Source organism: Epinephelus moara, chromosome 1, assembly GCF_006386435.1.
Source record: "Epinephelus moara isolate mb chromosome 1, YSFRI_EMoa_1.0, whole genome shotgun sequence".
Taxonomy (NCBI): domain Eukaryota; kingdom Metazoa; phylum Chordata; class Actinopteri; order Perciformes; family Serranidae; genus Epinephelus; species Epinephelus moara.
In genome coordinates, this window is record NC_065506.1 from 34,940,685 (window position 1) to 34,959,720 (window position 19,036).

General features: G+C 41.6%; 1 protein-coding gene across 4 annotated transcripts in view; it reads right to left on the reverse strand.

Moving 5' to 3' along the window:
* The window catches only part of pcdh17 (protocadherin 17), a 76,959-nt gene that overhangs the window by 32,950 nt on the left and 24,973 nt on the right, over positions 1-19,036 (reverse strand). For 2 of the 4 annotated variants that reach the window (XM_050052941.1, XM_050051312.1), the window contains exons 3-4: positions 12,865-12,923; positions 12,226-12,395 (exon numbers count right to left, since the gene is read on the reverse strand). In XM_050052941.1, coding sequence (XP_049908898.1) covers positions 12,226-12,395; positions 12,865-12,923 — 229 coding nt within the window. Of the gene's footprint in view, positions 1-12,225; positions 12,399-12,864; positions 12,924-19,036 lie in introns of all 4 variants that reach the window. The other 2 variants (XM_050052146.1, XM_050050509.1) reach the window with 1 other exon arrangement.

The following is a 19,036-nucleotide window of genomic DNA, read 5'->3' on the forward strand; positions in this document are numbered from 1 at the left end:
GCACAATAGCTTCTATAACGTGTGTTATGACTGTTATCATGACATACGACAATAGAATAAGAAAAAAATAAGCTTTTGTGATATAGCCTGGAAATCCAGACTTTCAAATCTAGAAAGATTTTGAGTCTGGCCCTCACCCATACACCCTTCCTACCCAAGGGGCGGCACTAACTGAAGCATATTAAATGCCGCCACATGCAATTGGATAGCACGATGGCCAATCAGAGCAAAAACAAGGTGACATATTCATTGCAGTAAGCCCCATTTGTTTGCCGAACAGTGGGGGTAACTGATATATTATGCTTTTGCCGTATCCCGTTGGCAAAACAGCAAAAACGTCCTTCCTGGAAGTGAAGGCTTCTAGGGCAGTCTTCTGTTCCTCTCTCAAGGACAAAGATAAGTGTAGTTGGCTTAGCGTTTCTTCCAAAGCTAAACTGAACGCTAAACGGCAGCTGCCATCTTGGCTGTTTACTTTTAGACTCTTACGGCGCAGCGCTGTCGTCATCATGTTACGCCGATCCAGAGCCCGCCTCTGTCAGATAGACTGATCTGATTGATCCAATGGCGATTCACCGGGCTCTGCTCGTTGGGGCCAGATCCCTGTGCAGAGCAAATTCGAATTTGCTAGGGGCGGGGCATCTGGATACTGTCTACTGATTTTTTTCCACTTTTCTTTAGGTGGTAGGTCGTCTTTGTTGCTGCTTTGTTGTAATTTGCTCCGTACAATAAAGTGATCCATTGTCCCACTCACAGCGTTCTCTTTTTAAATGGTATCATCCCTCACACTTGCTGCCAATCAGGGCTTTTGATGTGTCATGAACTTATAATTCTCACATGCGAACGGCGACAAATAGGTTCCTCATGAAGGTTTTCTAAATCAAATTTTAGCTAGAGTTTGCTTCTTAATTAGAAAATGGTTGCACACAACATACTGATACAGTCAATTAAAAATTCATTCATAACTTTTTGTATAGGCCCAGTTAAATATTGCAATAATAATGTGTGGTTATCACAAAATCCCACAGCACACCTGGATTGGCATCACGGCACACCATTTGAGAACCACTGACATAGACAGCCCATCTCTCCAGCCGTGCACTACTTTAGCCGTCATATCAAACCCTGAACATTTAACTTAACCCTATAATATAACATTATATCTTATCATCTGTCATCTTGGTAATGTTTCTTTTAATTTATGACAAGGATGGATTGGCAGATTCGTTTCTTGTGGTCTGAAAGAGATCCAACTCAAGAGACAGAAACTACAGATGGCAGCAGTGCTTCTTTGACTGTTACAATACCGACTGAAGTCTGTCAGGAAAGTAAAGCTGCAACTACAAACTGTTTATCTGTTCATTTTTTCTGTCATTAATTAACTTGTCTTTTGCGAATAAGGACAAATACCAATTAACTAACCAAATAATTGTCATTTCAATTCAATATATAACAAGCAGCTCTTTGCTGCAACTCACAAGCAATAATGTTTGTTTTTTTACTTGATAAACTGCTTGAACAATCATCAGGTTCGGTGCTAATGATGTTTTCAAGGCACTTACATTAGTGCTGAAAGAGATGCTGGTGTATGTGACTGAAAAATGATAGGTAGGAAGTAAACTAGGCTATCAAAGCATATGTGCAAGAGTGTGGTTTCTGTCTAGAATTACATCCAACACACACACACACTCACACACACACTGACACAAACACACACATGCACGAATGCCCGGCTGTCCGTGGACAGAGGACAGATGGCCGCGGAGTGGCTCTGATCCAGGAAGTGACGACGCTCTGTATCATTATAATCTGCTCCGTAGTATCCTCCCTACTGCTGTGCTGGACAACATGTTTCACCCGCTGAGAGCAGATACTGGAACAGCTCCTCTGCTGCTCCATCACACATACTCTTAGAGAGGTGCTGTGACAACAAACGAACTTGAGTGCTCCTTCATTTAACCCCTTAGAAAGTTAGTCATTTCACAGGCCGCGGTTGCCGCGATTCTCTCGATGCAGCAGAGGAACGTACACAAGGACAGTGCAAATGTACAGCAGCAGCAGCAGCCTGTTCAAAAACGCATGCACTCAGCCTTTTACAAATCAGTCTTGAATTGCTCACAGGGGTTATGTGAGCGACACACAGACACACAAGCGCGATGCTGCACGTCACTGATTCTCAGCCTGTTCTCAGTAAAAGCCCACTTGGTAGCACCCATGAGCTGAAAAACTGCAGCAGCATCTTCCCTCTCTGAATGCAGTGCCAGAGCTTCTATCTTAAATTATCTCAGCATCAAAAGTTAGGATAACATCCTAATTGCGTGCGCTGTAATAACAAATTTAACTAAGCTTTTCAGTGAAGGGTTCATGCCTGGAAACAACATCAGGAAAAAAAAAAGAAAAACGTAGGCTGCAGTGCCATGGGGCTGTTAATGTTAATTAATTTCATTTATAGCGCAGACGCCAAATCTATTATTGTTGTTCATGTGATTACAAAGAGAACAACTGGGAGCAGAAACACGTCTGTCACGATGATGGAGCTGATATACACTGGATTTCCTCTTTTGCTGTTGCTGCAGGGGGGATATATCTCACACGTGTGGTAGAACAAGTTTGGCACAGGTGGGTGTTTTTTTTTGGCGGTTAAGTCTCACCTGTGTGAAAACATGCAGTCTGGAGGAGAATGTAGGTTACGAGCCTTGTTTACAGCAAGCAAGGCTGTGTGCATGTATGAACTGTAAACATGAAGTATGCAAAGTAATCAAACCGCCTACAGTCGCCTCACTTCTAGAGTTCCATTATACACAAATGAGGCACTGACGCACACACATTCAAATCCATCTGCAGGTGAAGCTTATGGCAAGGGACAATGACAAAGAGAATCTCCAGCTGGATCCACAGGTCAGCAGGTCAAAGTGTGTTTAATACCGTGCGTGGAAAATCTGTTTTCCAGGGACAAATACAAGAAAAAAATAAATAATGATAATATCACTGAGGGTTTACTGGACCCAACAGTGGATGAAACTTTAACAATATGGTTGAGGAGTGATTAACTTTTAATCTCCATGACTCTGGACTCTAATCCTCATACTCAGCGCGCCTACATTTTCAAATGGGGCCTTGAATAACGTTTCCACAGCATTTAATGGCTTTGTGTGTTTTTTTCAATGTCTAATATGAGCGAACACACACTTGGATTAATGCCCTGTAATGTTCTCATTACAGAGCGGTGTGAGGAGAGAGGGCTGGGCAGCTATGAGCATTCAGGGGCAGCAGCCCTTTTTTGAGGGTGCTGCAGAAAAGCACTCTGAATGGGATCTAACGCAGTTTTTTTTTTTTAAGATGAGAAGTCCAATCATGCTATGATGAGAGGCTTTAAGGGTGCTCAGAGTGAAATAAGACATATTTTTACTCATTGCTTCCATAAACATGCCATAATTATTCACTGCGGCTACCAGGGTGAAGGGATAATGCCAGAGATTTATAGCCCAAGTGGTTAAGAGTCCGAGATATTCATCAATCCTCCCAAACGCTGTGGTGCCACAGTGCTCGAGATAGGCTTCGCCGGCTGAATGAGGATCGGGGGTGAGCCGCCATGCAGGCGGGCTGAGGTTTAGAGGTGGAAATCACACCCCACAGCCGGCCCGGCCCAATATCACACACGCTAAGCACAAGAGGAAGGACACAAGAATGGACATTACCCTTCATGAACCACAATCATAACAATGGAATTTAATAAAACTTGGTGTATTAAAGAAAATAGACTAATCCCTATAAATCTTCCATAATGAGAGAGAAGAAATCCTAAGACTGTGATATTTCCCCTCCCTTCACCCCACAAGATTTTAGGCTTTCCACAGGATTCCACTAGCTTAGCCGCAAATCGCCTCACTGCTGTGCGATACCACCATATCCGCTAAGAATGGGGTGAACACACGATCTGGCACACGTGTGTGGCCACACAAACACACACACACTCACAAATCTTATTTGACTCTGTGTGATGCATCCTGGAGAGGTCCAGATTGCTGATGGTTCTCATTGTCCACACTAGGAAAGTAGCTGGAGATGTTGCCATGAATCAGGCTATCAGCCCAGCCAGGGACAGGCCGTGGAGGGCTGAGAAGATGAGGAGCAGGGAAAAGATGAAAGGCTCAGAGACAAATCCTCTCTGTCCAATGGCTCGCGCAAACCATAACAAGAAACATGAGCATCTGGCTGCTGTTTTCAGATGTTGCTTGTTTTTCTAATCTACTCCCCAAGGTCATGCTACAGACTTTTAGATCATTTCTTTTATGGTTAGATATTAAAGCACAACAGAAACTTCATGAAGAGGAGCCAAAAATATCCGCTTTGTTTTTAATAATGATGACAAAGAGCCAGCGTGCAGTCAGCGAGGAGGTAGGCAGCTCTCTAACACATCAAGTCCTGCTCACGCTGCAATGAGAGAGTTCACGGGAATGACGCACGTACTTGTCTCCACTGGAACAACGGTTGTAAACACACTCTGATGGCCTTAATTAATCATGTTTAAACAGACAGATGTGATAGCTTCACATGAAACCATGACTCCTCCATATGCTACCTGTTTGGAATAATGTTTGTAAACTAACTAATTACAATGCTCTCAAATGAAGCCTCTCTCTCAGCAGATGTTTGTCCATTAACCTGCAGAACAATTACTTTAACATCGTGTGTAGAATCGCACTTTAACGATGCCCTCTCTGCACTGGAGAGTACACCCTGATGGAGACTTTAGTTGATTGTGCTAGCCTGATAACAGACATTATATAACATGAATAAAAGCCTCGGCTTTCATTTTGGAAAACAAAGTTCTTGCTGTGCTTATTTACAGGAGAACAAAAGTGCATTTTTCAGTTCTTTGTGAAAATCAATGGGAAATAATTGTGTTATATTTGTTGTTTTCACCGTTTATATAAACCTACTAAGGGTTTCATAAAGCCTCTCAATCACAGGGAATGAAAGATGTAACTATCATACATTACAATATCACACATACACTGTATGCAAATATCACAGCCAGGAATAATCTATTAATAGAAAAGAAAGATGCGAGTCTTTGTCTAATCTCATTGTTCCAGCACTGTTCAGAAAGTTGAAACTGTTGTTTTTTAACTTTCCATCTGACGAATAAAAGTCGGTTTGTCCAAACGATACGACTGAGTCACGTTCTGGCTGTGTCGTGGCTCCGTCACATGCCCGTTTTGGATCCAATGCCCACTGGAAATGTTACAGAAGAAAGCGCGTCGACAAACAGCCTGTCTTTCAGCAGCCAGATTTCGTGTTGCTTTGTTCATTTGAGATTCAATTGTGCTGCGTCTAAACTGTCTAAACTTTCTCTTTCCCTCTGCCAGTCTCTGTCTTTCTCTTGCTTCGACTGAAAACTTTACATTCTCGACAATAATTTACCCCTCACTGGAAACCCACAAAGAATACTATTCTGAATCAGACACAAATCCACCCATCAGACTGTGATAAACCAGCAGTGACACAGTTGCAAACCCCATCACTGTTTTGGCAGATGACTCAAACATTTTTAGAAAGCTCTGAAACAACTCAAAGGTCCAGCGTGTAGGATTCAGCTGGATATATTGGCAGAAATGAAACACAGTATAAGAAGAATTTTCTTTAGTGTATAGTAGACTGAAAATAAGAACAGCTGTGTTTTTATTACCTTAGAGTGAGTTGTTTATATCTACATAGCGAGCGGGTCCTCGTCTAGGGAGATCGCCATGTTGCCCCGCCATGTTTCTACAGTAGCCCAGAACTGACAAAACACTGGCTTAGATAAGGCCATTCTCGTATTCTTCAGGGTGTCTACAGTAACATTAAATGCTTTTTAAGACCCTTTAAAGACACCTTTTAACCAAATGTATGGCCATTTTTTTGACAAATCATGTTTTACTTATTGAGGAAAGCATTGCAGGTAAGTAGTAGTCATCTGGTCTTGTGCAGGGGTAGATTTTATGTAGGAATATCGTTATTAGAGTGAGTTAACTTGATCTACTTACATTTTGCAAACAGGTAAGCACAAGTATGAAGTAAGATGACAGTATTATAATGTTTTAAAGGTTCGTAACATTAGAAATGTGGACTTTTACTTAAAAAAAAGCTTCACTCATTTTAATAAAAATAAATTAAAATATGTGTAAATAAATTAGATAAAGTGTTTGTAGCAGTTAAAACCTCAAAAATTCAAATTCAGGATTATTTAATGACTTTAAAGGCCTTTTTGTTGTAGCATTGAATTTAACACATTTTTTAAGGACCTGTAGACATCCTTTATTTGCGTTCTTTATTCATTTGCAAAGAGCAGCATCATAAAAATGCAGATGTTTTTTAACATGAAGCTGCTTTATTCAGCCTTTTTACCAGTTTAGATCACAAGGTCCATTTGTTTTGGAGAGGAGGAGACCTCTGTGGATAATTTAGCTCCTGGTAAAAACCTCCAGAACAATGAACACTGAAGGAATACTAATCAGGAGGAGTTTCAGCTGGTTGCAATCTCACACTAACTCTCCCTAAATATTACACACTAGTCCTTTAAACTATCAGAGTTACTATTTATTGTATGAACAAGAAGAAGAGCTGATGAGGAATCAACACAATTAAACAATTTAGCTAACAAACAACAATAAAAAGCAAACAATACCTGGGTGGTGCCCTAGGCAGCCGCAAATGTTGTCTATAGGACAAATTGCTACTGTTCATTAACAATAAACCTAACTGTTTTGGTCAACGGGGCGCGCAGTTTGCCTATACAAGGTATATTTGGTCAGCTGTAAATAAAACTGTTTGATTCACATCACCAAATGACACACATGCATCATCAAACGCAACCAGAACTGCAATATACATTTCCTGTACTGGTCTACATGCACATTTGTAATGAAAATGACATGCATGTAAACACTGAACTCATAACATGCTGATCGTGTCGCTGTTTGAATACCAGTTCAGACTTATTCAAATCATACATGTAATACGCATCTGCCCACCCCATGAAAAACATGTCTGCATTTGTCTGTCCATGAAATATGAATGATGTTGAATGGAATGCCCTTTTCCAACAGCCAGATAAAGGTTTATTGAAGGCCAAAGTGAGCAGGATAGAGGTTGCCATGGCTGCAAGTGTGAAAAGGGCATCTGATCTGACTTCTGACCAGTCAATTAATCTTGGAATTGCATTTTTTTTTTTTCTTTATCAAAGGTTCGCTCGCGACTCAAAATTAATTGCGGCGAATAAAAAGGGGGAAAAAAAATGAAAGGCTGAGATTGCGGGGACTTGAAACACTTTGAAAAAGTAGTAAAAGTGCTAGAGTCTTAAGATTAAGATTGCCACGAGGGAAGATGGGTGAATATTTAAGATGGATTAAAGTCTGAATATTTAGTTTACTTGGTCTCAGTGTGGACTGTTAGAGAAGACTTATTATTCAATATAACAACATACACAGAGACTACACTGTTTCATAATATTACAGATGGGCAAATGTAAAGTCGTGACCTCATCTTGCTTAGAAGTGCCACAATACGGACTCAAAAATCCATTACAGAGATTGCTTTTTAAAAGATACATTGTGCTTTTTGTATTTAATTGAAAATGCTAATGGTAAGAATAATAACAGAGGTGAAATTCTTCAGCCTTATATCTAAAAGAATAAATGAGCTCTCATCGTTCCCAGCAGCGTGCTCATATAATATACTTACAGTAAGTTGTCCTGCGATGTTGTTATGTCAGCACGACATCCATATTTGACCAACACTCCAAAGTTCTGGCTGCAAAATCCCACGTACAAGTTTTTGAAATCGAAAATACTTCCGTAACACTTTACTTGAAGGCATCTACATAAGAGTGACATGACACTGTCATAACTATGACATGACACGGACATGAACCTGTCATGAACATTATGTACATGTCATAAACCTTTATGACTGCTGTCATTAAGTGTCATTTGGTTTTTGTAATGACAAGTTGACATTGTTTGGGTTGTCTTGATTATGACAACTTGACATTAATCAAAGTGACATTACCAGAAGTTGTCTTTGTCATGACAAGCTGACATTAAATTTGTTTGGGGTGTCCTTGTAATGACAAGTTGACATTAACCAGGATGACATTACCAGAAGATGTCTTTACATTAATGTCAAGATGTCATTATAAGGACATCCCAAACAAATTTATGTCAGCTTATCATGACAAAGACAACTTCTGGTAATGTCACTTTGATTAATGTCAAGTTGTCATAATCAAGACAACCCAAACAATGTCAACTTGTCATTACAAAAACTGTGTTAATGACACTTAATGACAGCAGTCATAAATGTTTATGACATGTACATAATGTTCATGACAGGTTCATGACCGTGTCATGTCATAGTTATGACAGTGTCATGTCACCCTTATGTAGATACCTTCAAGTAAAGCGTTATGAATACTTCTTTTTTTACCTAGCGAAAAGAGTCAAACACAACTAAGGTTTCATCAATCAAGGTTTTTAAGCCTTTGAGATTTTGTAAAACGAGTTATAAGTCCGCAAGTGCTGCATGAAAGACATAAAGGTCCACACTGTAACAAAACGTCACTGAAACAGTATGTCTGTCATTGGCCAAATGTCACCAAAATCTTTTTTTTAAGATTTCCTGCGACCAAACAGAGAGATAATATGTTTTAAGAACATCATACATTTGCCACATATTCTGTACATAATTGTAAGTTCAGCAAACTCACTGACATCCTCACCGCCATAACTTATTTAACATCTACAGAGAAGCCAGGCGTCACATAAACACAGGGTTTGATGAGTAACAATTAATTATGCAGCATCATCATTTATTTGTGTACAGTATACATGCCTGTGTGCGCATCTGCATCATCGTTTGGGTGTGTATGTGCCAAAGGTTTGCGTGTGCGAGAGCAATTCACAAATCATGACACTTCCCTTATTTAAGCTATTTACGAGCTGAGGGACGGTGTGGGGGTGGGGATTTCTATCACCCTGCCACAAATAACGGGGAAAAGTCAATGTCATCGCCTTCTACTGCGCTGTCATAGAAACACATCTCATGCTGTCGCTCCTGACTGGATCCACCACGCTGTCCTTGTGGTATCACATCCTCCTCCCACCACCACCACCTCCTCCTCCTCCTCCGTCCCACTCATGCCTCACTTTTAAAAACAAGGCAGGCGGCTTGATTATCACGCTCCAATCGCAGCTAATTAGGACAGGTCAGCTGGTACAGTCAAACAGTATCCCTGTCAAACAGTGTCCCTCCACGCTCCTCCTCCCCCCCTCCGTCATCCCTCTCTCTCCATTTCCTCGGACAGCCCTATCAGTGGGTAACATCTCCCTACACCACCGCCGCCTGTCTGTTCATGATAGCGACTATGGCAGTCATCTCCACAGAGGCGAGCGATGTGCTGCCAGCCACTCCGCCGGAGCCAGACAAGCCCGTATCAACGTCTGCTGCAGGCGCGCTGGAGCATCAATTAATCTCCGTTTAAAACTGGCAAAAAAAATGCATTTGATATACTTAAGCTTAATTAATACTTTGCTACCAATTTTGCAGGGCTAATTAATCAATTTGAGACCGGTCCCCAGTGCGAAGATGTCCAGATTATGTTGTTGGGGAGGAAACCGTACCAAACATCAGAGAAGAAGATGAAGATGAGATTGTGTGTTTGTTCTACCAATGCCTTTTACCACAAGAGAGCATGAGGATAGAAACTGCAGGGAAAGAGGTAGAAGTGAGAGGGAAAAGAGAAGGATGGCAAAATCAAAAAGAGGAAGACACAATTGTTTGTACACTGTAGGCTACAACCTAGTGACTATAAAGGCTAAGAACTGAAACAGGGTTGGGGATTGATTGGGACTTGAACTACATGCTTTGTGCACTTGTAGTTCTATTTATACTGAGCCAGTGAATGAGGCCGCAGAGTCCTGGCAGGCGAGCAGAGAGAGCTACAGAGAGTAATTGGGAGGGCTATGCTTGGAGAGAAACGGAGGACTTAAGATGGGATGAAGGAGGGAAGGAGGGGTGATAGAGAGAGACCTATGAAGTAGATGCTAAGTGCTGAGATGTGAAGAAAATAAGCCTGCAGGAAATCAACCCCAGGGAGAGTGACCAATGACAAGCTCCCGTTTCCTTTTTTTTTTTTTCATCCCATCTGATAATAGACATACCTGTGAGCCTCCATGCGTACAGCTCAAGTGCATGCACGTGGGAAGCTTTTTCTAAACCGCAGATATCAATGCATGAAAGCACAGTGGCACATTACATCATAAGTCCTTCAACAGCTCAGGTTTCCTCCGTTCGCTTTCTCTTTCTGCTGAGCCTCATTAATTAGCCATAAAATTACTACGATAAATTACCTGTACATGAGGTGTACTGTTTAAGACAAAGCAGCAGATGGGACTTCTCTTGAGCTTACCAGGCGCAAGGTGACCGTCTTGCGGTTCATCTTAAACAGCAGGAGGACATAAAACACGAAAACAGACCTTTCTAAGCAGATGACATTGTAATCTGAGGTGCAGGAGATCACGCCGTAATATTGTTTTCTGGTGTAAATATTAACTCAGAGTGAGGTATAATTTGTTGCTGTGGAGCATTCAACTGGTTTGCAACTTAATAAAGATGCACTGGAAAACTGCCAGAGCGCTATTCACCACCTCTCAGTCCTCATCACTGCTCTTGCACCATGCCTCGGCCTCCTGCCCCTTCCCTCCCCCACATCTTAGCTAAGCCCGCATGTTATTGGCTAAACACAGCCAGCTGCAGCCAGTTAACTGTCTAATCTCGCATCAATCGATTCCCCCCAAACAAGGAGAGGTGGAGAAGTGGAACGAAAGTCGCAGAGCGGGGGTGAAAGCACAGCGGAGTGTGACAATAAATGGGAAAGCGGCGGTGAGTGAGGAACAGGTTGCAGCCAGAGTTTCCAGCGCCGGGTTTCTGTCTGTGTGTGTTTGTGTACGGTTGTGACAATTTCGTCAAAAGGATACTGATCGAAGACAACACACAGCAAACAGAAAGGTGGACGGACTGGCTGTGGTTGGCACCATCAGGGAGTAGCAGTACACGTCCACAAACTATGTTGTATTGGGACGGTTTTAACTGACTGCTGCCCAACACACTCTTGGCTCAGCCTGTCATGTGTTCCATGTGTATAAATGTGATTGTTTCAGTCCCTCATGGACAATTAAATAGGAACATTTTCAAAATGAGAAACATATGGAGCTTTTTAATTGGCCAATTTCTCATGCCAACGTGTGTGGCTTTTTTTTTTTTTTTTACTCTAAAAACCAGTGGAAAGGAAAAAAATGCGATCTAGTCAGACATGCATATTGCAGCACAGAGTGTTGCACAAATTGTCATTGTCCTTCCGCAAAGAGTAAAACAGCCCGTCTGTTCCTTGGATTAATAGCACCATTACACAGAATCCATGTTCAGTATACTGCACTGTACTTCTGGATCCAGTCAGTGAGACACATACTTCTTGGTGTCGAGACTTTAGTGAATTTTTATTTCCGCGGGAATATCTGTTTTGCCAAGCAGGTAATGGCCCACACGGAGATACATGACTGGATGAAGCTGCAGTGAGACATTTACCATACCACCTCCTGTCCCATTACTTCTTTCTATATAATCTTGGCTTCCTTGCCTCCCCTGACCCTGCACTAATCATGTGAGGTGGCTGGGGTGGGGAGGACTGCAACAACTCATATCTGGGGAGTTATTGTTCTACACATGTCATGTGTAATCTGCCCGACCCGCAGCGCTTAGAATAATTATTCATATTTAATCACCACACTACGAAGCTACATCTCCTGCCGCTCACTAAGTCATTTTCCATGTTCCATTATCAAAGTTTCAGAGACGGGTGCTCAGGGAAGGGGGACTAAATGGAGAGGCTGAAGTAGTTGGGCTTATAAAAACATAATGGGCTTGTCTGCTTTGATAAACTGAGGACGTGTATAGAATGCACACTCGCTCACACCCTCAAATACACACACACACACACACACATTAAATGAGAAAAGTGCAGAGAACAAAGTAAGGGAGAATAAAGTAGCCAAGTATAAGTTCAGATTGTGAGTGTTGAGGCAAGTCAGTGGCTCAATCGTTAATACAAATAACCGCAGCAGAAACACAAAACACATTGATAGTCATTTGATTCATCTGCCCGCTCGTATTAGCCATTGAAGGCCTCACCTTGCTCCAAAGGTGGTGGTTTGACGCCTGTAGCCTTCAACTTGAGGGCTTCTTTCGCAGACATATCGCAGCAGGAGCCTTTGTTGGTGTCCTGGTCGCTGTCAGCCTGGTCACTGTCCCCATGACCACTGTCTCTGAGGCTCGCTCGCTCTGGGTCTTTGAATGTTGAACTACTAGACACATGAACGGGAAAAAAGAAAGGTGTATTAGAACGCAGTGTTTGGATGTGGATTTTTTTTTCCAAGGCCTTTTTTTTTTTTTTAAACCATCAGAATAAGTTTAGAAACAGAATGAAACATTGATGAGCATCCCTGAATGCTTAAGTAAAAACAAGAGGAAAATATAATAATAGGATTTAGGATGTGATAAAATGCTTCTAAAAATACGCCGCTGTCTCCTTAAGATGAAACAAAAAGGAAGCATCTTGTGTGCGATTATGTTTTATGTATTATAGAGAACACTGTTAGTGACCACTTTTAAACCTAATTAAATGAACATGACCTTCTTCTTCCTGCTATGACAAAGTGCAATTAATTGTCAGTTTAGCTGCGGCTACTGCTGTGCTACTGTGTTGGGACTATCGGCGGAAAGAAAACAAAGGTCTGAGATGTAGCGACGGTTATAGATCCCAGTTCTTACCTTTGAACAAACTGTTGTCTGCTGCCCATATAATTAGGCTCAGTGGGGAAATTGTCCGTCTGCGGAGAAGAGAAAGAGAGAGAGAAAAAAAAGTATGTAGTGGGCTCTACAGGAATGGGTCCTGCTGAGAAACAAGATCTCCCAGTGACATATGATTAATTATGCAGAAAAAATGAGGTAGAGGACATACTCGGGGCAAATAAAATACCGGGGATGCGAGCTCTATATCGTTAAGGTTTGAGCATTTCATTAACCACATAAAGCAAGCTAATTAGCCTTTCAGGAATAAACTGCAGAGCCGAACATCAAATCTGGCAGACGTGATCAATAACTGCTAGGACAATAGTCTTGATGAGCATAGAAAACTTGTCAGCAAAACATGTCGTAACCAAATTACAGCAGTATTTGTACAGAAATTAAAATTCAATTTCTTTTCACAGCATTTCCGTGAGAAACTCTCCGGAGCTTCGACACTTTTGTTTTTCTCTCCGGAATCTGAGAAATTGTTTGTGAGGAACTGGGGCTTGTATGTGTTGAACCGTGTGGTGTTTATTCGATATGGGGCTACCTGATCATACACAGGGGGGCTTCATGCTACAGTCTGTGGATCGATAGGAAAAGCACACATGCTGCACACGCTTGAACACACAGACACACTAAAGTCGTATATAAAGGAAACAGTATGGCACGTATGACAAATACATCAGTATAATGGAATACTGGTACAAAGCCTTCACTGCATAAACTGCACAAACAGTCTTCAGTCCTCTGCACTGTATGCAGCAGTGCATTACAGACTGGATCAATCACATTGGCACTGGAAAGCACTGTCTCTCGCTGTCGTTAATTATATCGAAGTACGGTATATGAGGCTTTTTAATCATGTCAATTGATCTAAAAGGTCACAAAGATCCTAGTTTCTTTCTGGCATTTACAGAAGTGCCTGTCAGCCTTACTAATAATGAAAACACCTAATGTAAAAGCAATCAGGTGTACAAGCCACAGAGAACACAGGTAGAAAGAGACTAATGCATTCATATTTTGTTAAAATTATTACAGGAATATGTCAAAGTCCCTGTTGGGTAGAGGTAGGAAGGGTGGAAACAAATGGCTTGAAGAAAAAATAGCTTTCATGCTGTTGTAGTGGTATACATCACAGCAACACAAATAATTACCCTATGTAGTGCACAACTCGCTGTCCTGAATTGATAGCAGTAAAATGTCATGTTTAGTGAGTAATGTCTCCTTGTGCCAGGCTTTTTCACATGCACAGCTTGACTCACAGTCGATAGAGTATTTCAATGTCATCCGTGCTCTGCGGTGGCTCTGTATGAAAAAAGGTTGTATGAAGGTCAGACAGGCCACCCAGTACTTTGACCTTCCATGCTTTTGCCAACACCTTTATCTCTACCTAAACACTTTATTCCACCTCAGCCTTCGCCAAGATTAAAAGAAAACAACCACAGAATATATCAAAGGCTGGAATCTGACCACGGAGTGAGAAGAGAATGAATGCTTGAAATCGTTCGGCATTGAAATGATAACAGACTGAGTTTCTCAAAAAGGGAAGATGGAAGTCTTTATATTGATGTGCCCCTTGTACTTTTATGACCAGGGACTCGTCCTTGGACACACTTTTCAATCAACTCGGCTCTGTTGGCGCTGAATCTGATCAGGATGAAAAGACATTAACGGAAAAAGGTTTTCTTGATTGTTATAGGATTTCATTTACTTTCCACACCTGTGCACATAAAGCAAATATCGGAATGTTATCCTTGTGCGGAGAATATTTTGTGTCATCACAATAGATTTAAATAATTTACCCTTTTCATCACAAGCTGTACTATGAAATAATGTAATGAAATAAACTTGAAATGGCAATGGTCTAGAGCAATGGTCTAGAGCAGCGGTTACCAACTGGTGGGTCGTGGTCCAAAAGTGGGTTGCGGGTCCATTCTGAATGGACCCCAGGTGACATGAGAATGTGTAGAGGTAGAGTGAGTGACTTAACAGAGACAGCAAACTAGCTCGACAACATGGCCAAAGGCAAGTATGACGCTGAATATCTTAAAGTGTGTGGACCTTGAGCTAATGACTAAGGAGAAATCTGGGCCCCGTGGCAAGACCAGTTGGGAACCACTGGTTTAGAGTACTCTGATGATGTGTTAAATGGAAATACGCCACTGAATCCCATAGTACGGTATTTGTGACTGCAGTATTTCATTACCACATGCATCACACTTAGAGTAGGGCTGGGCAATATGTCAATAATATATCAATATGAGCGTGGATATTAGATTTTGGATATCGTACCTGTTGTCCTTTCCTGGTTTTAAGGCTACATTACAGTAAAGTGAGGTAATTTTCTGAACTTACCAGACTTGTTTTCGCTGCTCTTGCCTTTATCCACTTGCACCCCAATCAGACAAAGCGTGTTTTAGCAGCCTGGGGTGGCTTTTTGTAACGGTTTTCAATGGGAGTGAAGTGTTTTGTTTTTCCACTCTACGTGCTCCGCCTTTTTGCAGCAGTGTTCTCAATGCCTCATGTTGAAAAAACTTCAACTCAGAGTGGAAAAGCACCCAATTTCATTGCCGTTTTTTCCCATTGACAGGCAGGCCTTCAGTGGTGGCTAGCATAGACGGCTTGTGTTAAGCTAACGTTAGCTCACTCTCTAGGCAAGCTGCGAGACGTTTCTGACAAAATTGTAGCCTCAACTACTTCCGTACATTTTTTCAACCGTAATTAGGCCCAACGATTGACAGTAGATAATCAAACTGTCCCTGACTCACCCTAAAATAAGCCTTAAACAGACCATCATCCAGGTGAAGCTCCTGGACCAGCTGGTGGTAATCCCTGTGATTTCTCCTGTTTAATGTACCCACACGGATCTCGGGTCCCTTGTGTCCAGTCCGCAAGTACCCTGTATCTTCCAGTTCTATGCAGATTTTAAGGTTCAGATCTATGAGTTCACTCACAGCAAAAAAAAAAAGCAGTTCAGCTAAGGTAAGGGTTTTTGGTGGTTGCCTTGGAAAATCTAATTACATCCACATCACTTATTACTTATTAAAACTCTCATAGCATAAGTATTTTGCGAAAGCATCAACAGTCAACCCTGCAACACTGTTGTAATATCGATATCAAGGTAAAAAATCATGATATTTGGTTTTCTCCATATCACCCCAGCCCTGACTTAAAGTAGCATGTGCTCTACATCCATCTACCACCCACCCACCCCCTTCAAGCCAATAAAAAGCACATTACGCCACTTCATAGAAACCTCTTTCCTGCCAATTTGAGTCCAGGCTGATCTTAAGCCTCCATCTCTTCCTGTCTGTCTATAACTGCCCAGCCCTTTCACTACAATGGGCCACTTTCCAATTAATGGATCGATAATGGCCAGTATGGGCTCTTTGTACTTAGCCAGTCAGAGCCCACAATGAATACAGGATAATTTCAGGAGGGGAATGATACAAACTGGCGAGATGTCCAGCAGTTTTATTATCATTATTAAACACTGAATTATACAGTACATAAATTCATTTAGCATCGCAAGTACCATTGAGTATTTCATGTTGCATGCTTGCACTTCTCGCCTTCTAATTTCCCCTTGTGGGACTTCTTAAAATGAAGTGAACTGAATTGAACTAAAATGAATTGAATTGAGTTGAACTAAATTGAATGGATTCAGACTGCACCATCTGTTCCGCTTGCCTTTAAGGTAAAATCTCACTTGCTTAAAGACAAAATATGAGACTCTGACCTTAGAGGTTCGGAGAAGAACCCACCCTTTTGAACACAAGATGAATCCAGCGGCCTTGGGTCATTATACTTTGTGTAGATATCAACAGAGGTTTAGTGTGAATGAGACTCGCGACGGCCTATTGATGAATTTCACTAAATGATATGTTGTATCAAGCCCATGCAGCAAGGCCACAAAGGTCAGAGAGATACTGAGTACAGTGAGGCTGAGTAAGTGTAAAAAGCTGCACTCTATTCTGTATTCCCATTGAGACCCTAAGACTGACTGAGCGGACAGCCGGCCGATTGAGACAAATGGGACGAGCATATTGGAGTGCTATTCTACTCTCAGGCCTTGTTGGTGCATTTTGGGGCACTGTACGTTTCTCCGGGGCTATGTGTGTGTGCATCTACCTGTGCGTGCGTGTGTGTGTACATGTGTGCTTGATATCTTAGGTAGGGGTGGTGAAAGAGGACAAATTGCAGCTTCTCTTTCACACATCATTGGACAGCTCTCTTTTATTCACAGGACCGAGTTCCCCGCCTCCCTCTACCTTCCCTGCTAGGTATGATACATGCATTTGTCCTTTGCTGTCTTCCAAAACACACATTGCACCCACTCTGTGTGTTTGAGTGCATGTGTTTCTCCATGTCAGGGGGTATGAGTGGCTCCAAATCCACCACAACCTTAAAGATATACTAGGCAGCGTGTTCCTGAAAAGCAATGTATATACTTACAGAGACGTAATCCCTCTCAATCATTATTCATGACTCACTAGAAGTCTGTGGCTGTGTATTTTTCTGCAGAGACTCTGCCCTCTGCCTGTATTTTCCTCTTATTTTGCTATGTTTGGGATGTTCCCGGGCACAGTGGACTTAAAAAAAGGTAGCGACCAGGTGCCAGACCGTAGGCAGCACATATTCAAGAGGGAGCTGCAAAAATTAGGGACACTGTGCCAAAAAAATGCAAATATAGTGAGGCGAAATACCAAGCGGACAAAGCTGTGGTTGGCTTCAACTACTGCTGGCGATACTATCTACAAGTAGTAGCCAACAATTCCTGCATAGTATACCTTTAAGCAAAAAAGATCTGGACTGCAGTTTTTAATTTTCATAAAAAAAAATGTTTTGTTGCGGATGTGTTTGTCACGTTACCACCACAGGAACTCCAGTTTATTCCTCTTGGATATCTGTCAAACTAGCTCAGCAACAGCCAAATGAGAAGGAAGGTTGGATAAAGGATAAAACAGAGAGAAATTGAGTTTAGAGGAAAGACACTGGTGAAGGAGGGTTGCAGCAAAAGCAGGAAACAAAAGAGGAAAACAGAAAAAAGGTGAGCAAAACAGTAAAGTGAGAGGATGATAAAGGAAGTAAGGGGAAAGGGGGCGGAGAAACTAGACAATAATTAGACTGCATTGATTACCTAGTGGCTGAGGAGCAATTGTAAGTGATCAAATCTAATTAGCTGGTCCTATACATCTTCCTGGAGATAACAGACCAATCAATCAATGGGCTTAAGTGAACTTAAAGCCATCACAGTCTACTGCCTGCTAAATATCTTCCACTATCTTCCAAATAACTTACAAGAGGTCGGGCCCAAATGAATTTCTGAGAAGGAAGGAAGTGCCGCTGGTGCCGGTAAATGGAGACTGGACAGATTTCAACCACAGTGAGGTTTTATCAGTCCAGATGGACACCTTGCTAATGGTTCTGGACAGTGCTTAATCATAAATGAGATTTTTAAAGAAGATATCTTACACATGTAAAGGTCCAGTGTGTCGGGGTTTAGGGGCATCTATTGATCTGTTGGCAGAAATGGTATATAATATTCTTTATATATTTATAATATGTTTTCATTAGTTTATAGTCACCTGAAAATAAGAATTGTGTTTCGGTTGCCTTAAAATGAGCTGTTTATATCTACATGTGGAGCAGTTTCTCTCCCACAGAGGTTGCAACAATTGTTCTACAGTAGCCTAAAATGGACAAATCAAACACTGGCTTTAGATAGGGCCATTTGCATTTTCGTCTGCCATCATAGTTCTTTGCACACCAACATATTCTCACTCCAAACTCATAAAAAACCGAAGCTTAGTCAGTGGCCAGTCATGTCAAAATATGAAGTTCTAGGTACCCCTCCTGTGTTAGTTTTGGACATTCAAGAACGGCATGTCAATTTAGGCTCATTACATGCATTGTCACTTTTCAAAGTAAACTTTTGTGTTCACAGGATTGCAAAGTTTCTGCTCGTTATATGCAAACAGTCTTCGTTTTTAGGTTTACTTCCTCAAGGTTAGAAAACAAAAGCATGTGGAAGGTTTAAAAAAACCATGAGTTTGGCTAAAAGTAAGTACACTTATTACAAAAGTAATATGACATACGTGACATGCAACACATTACTACTCTGACCTTGTCACATACCAGCATTTGGTCA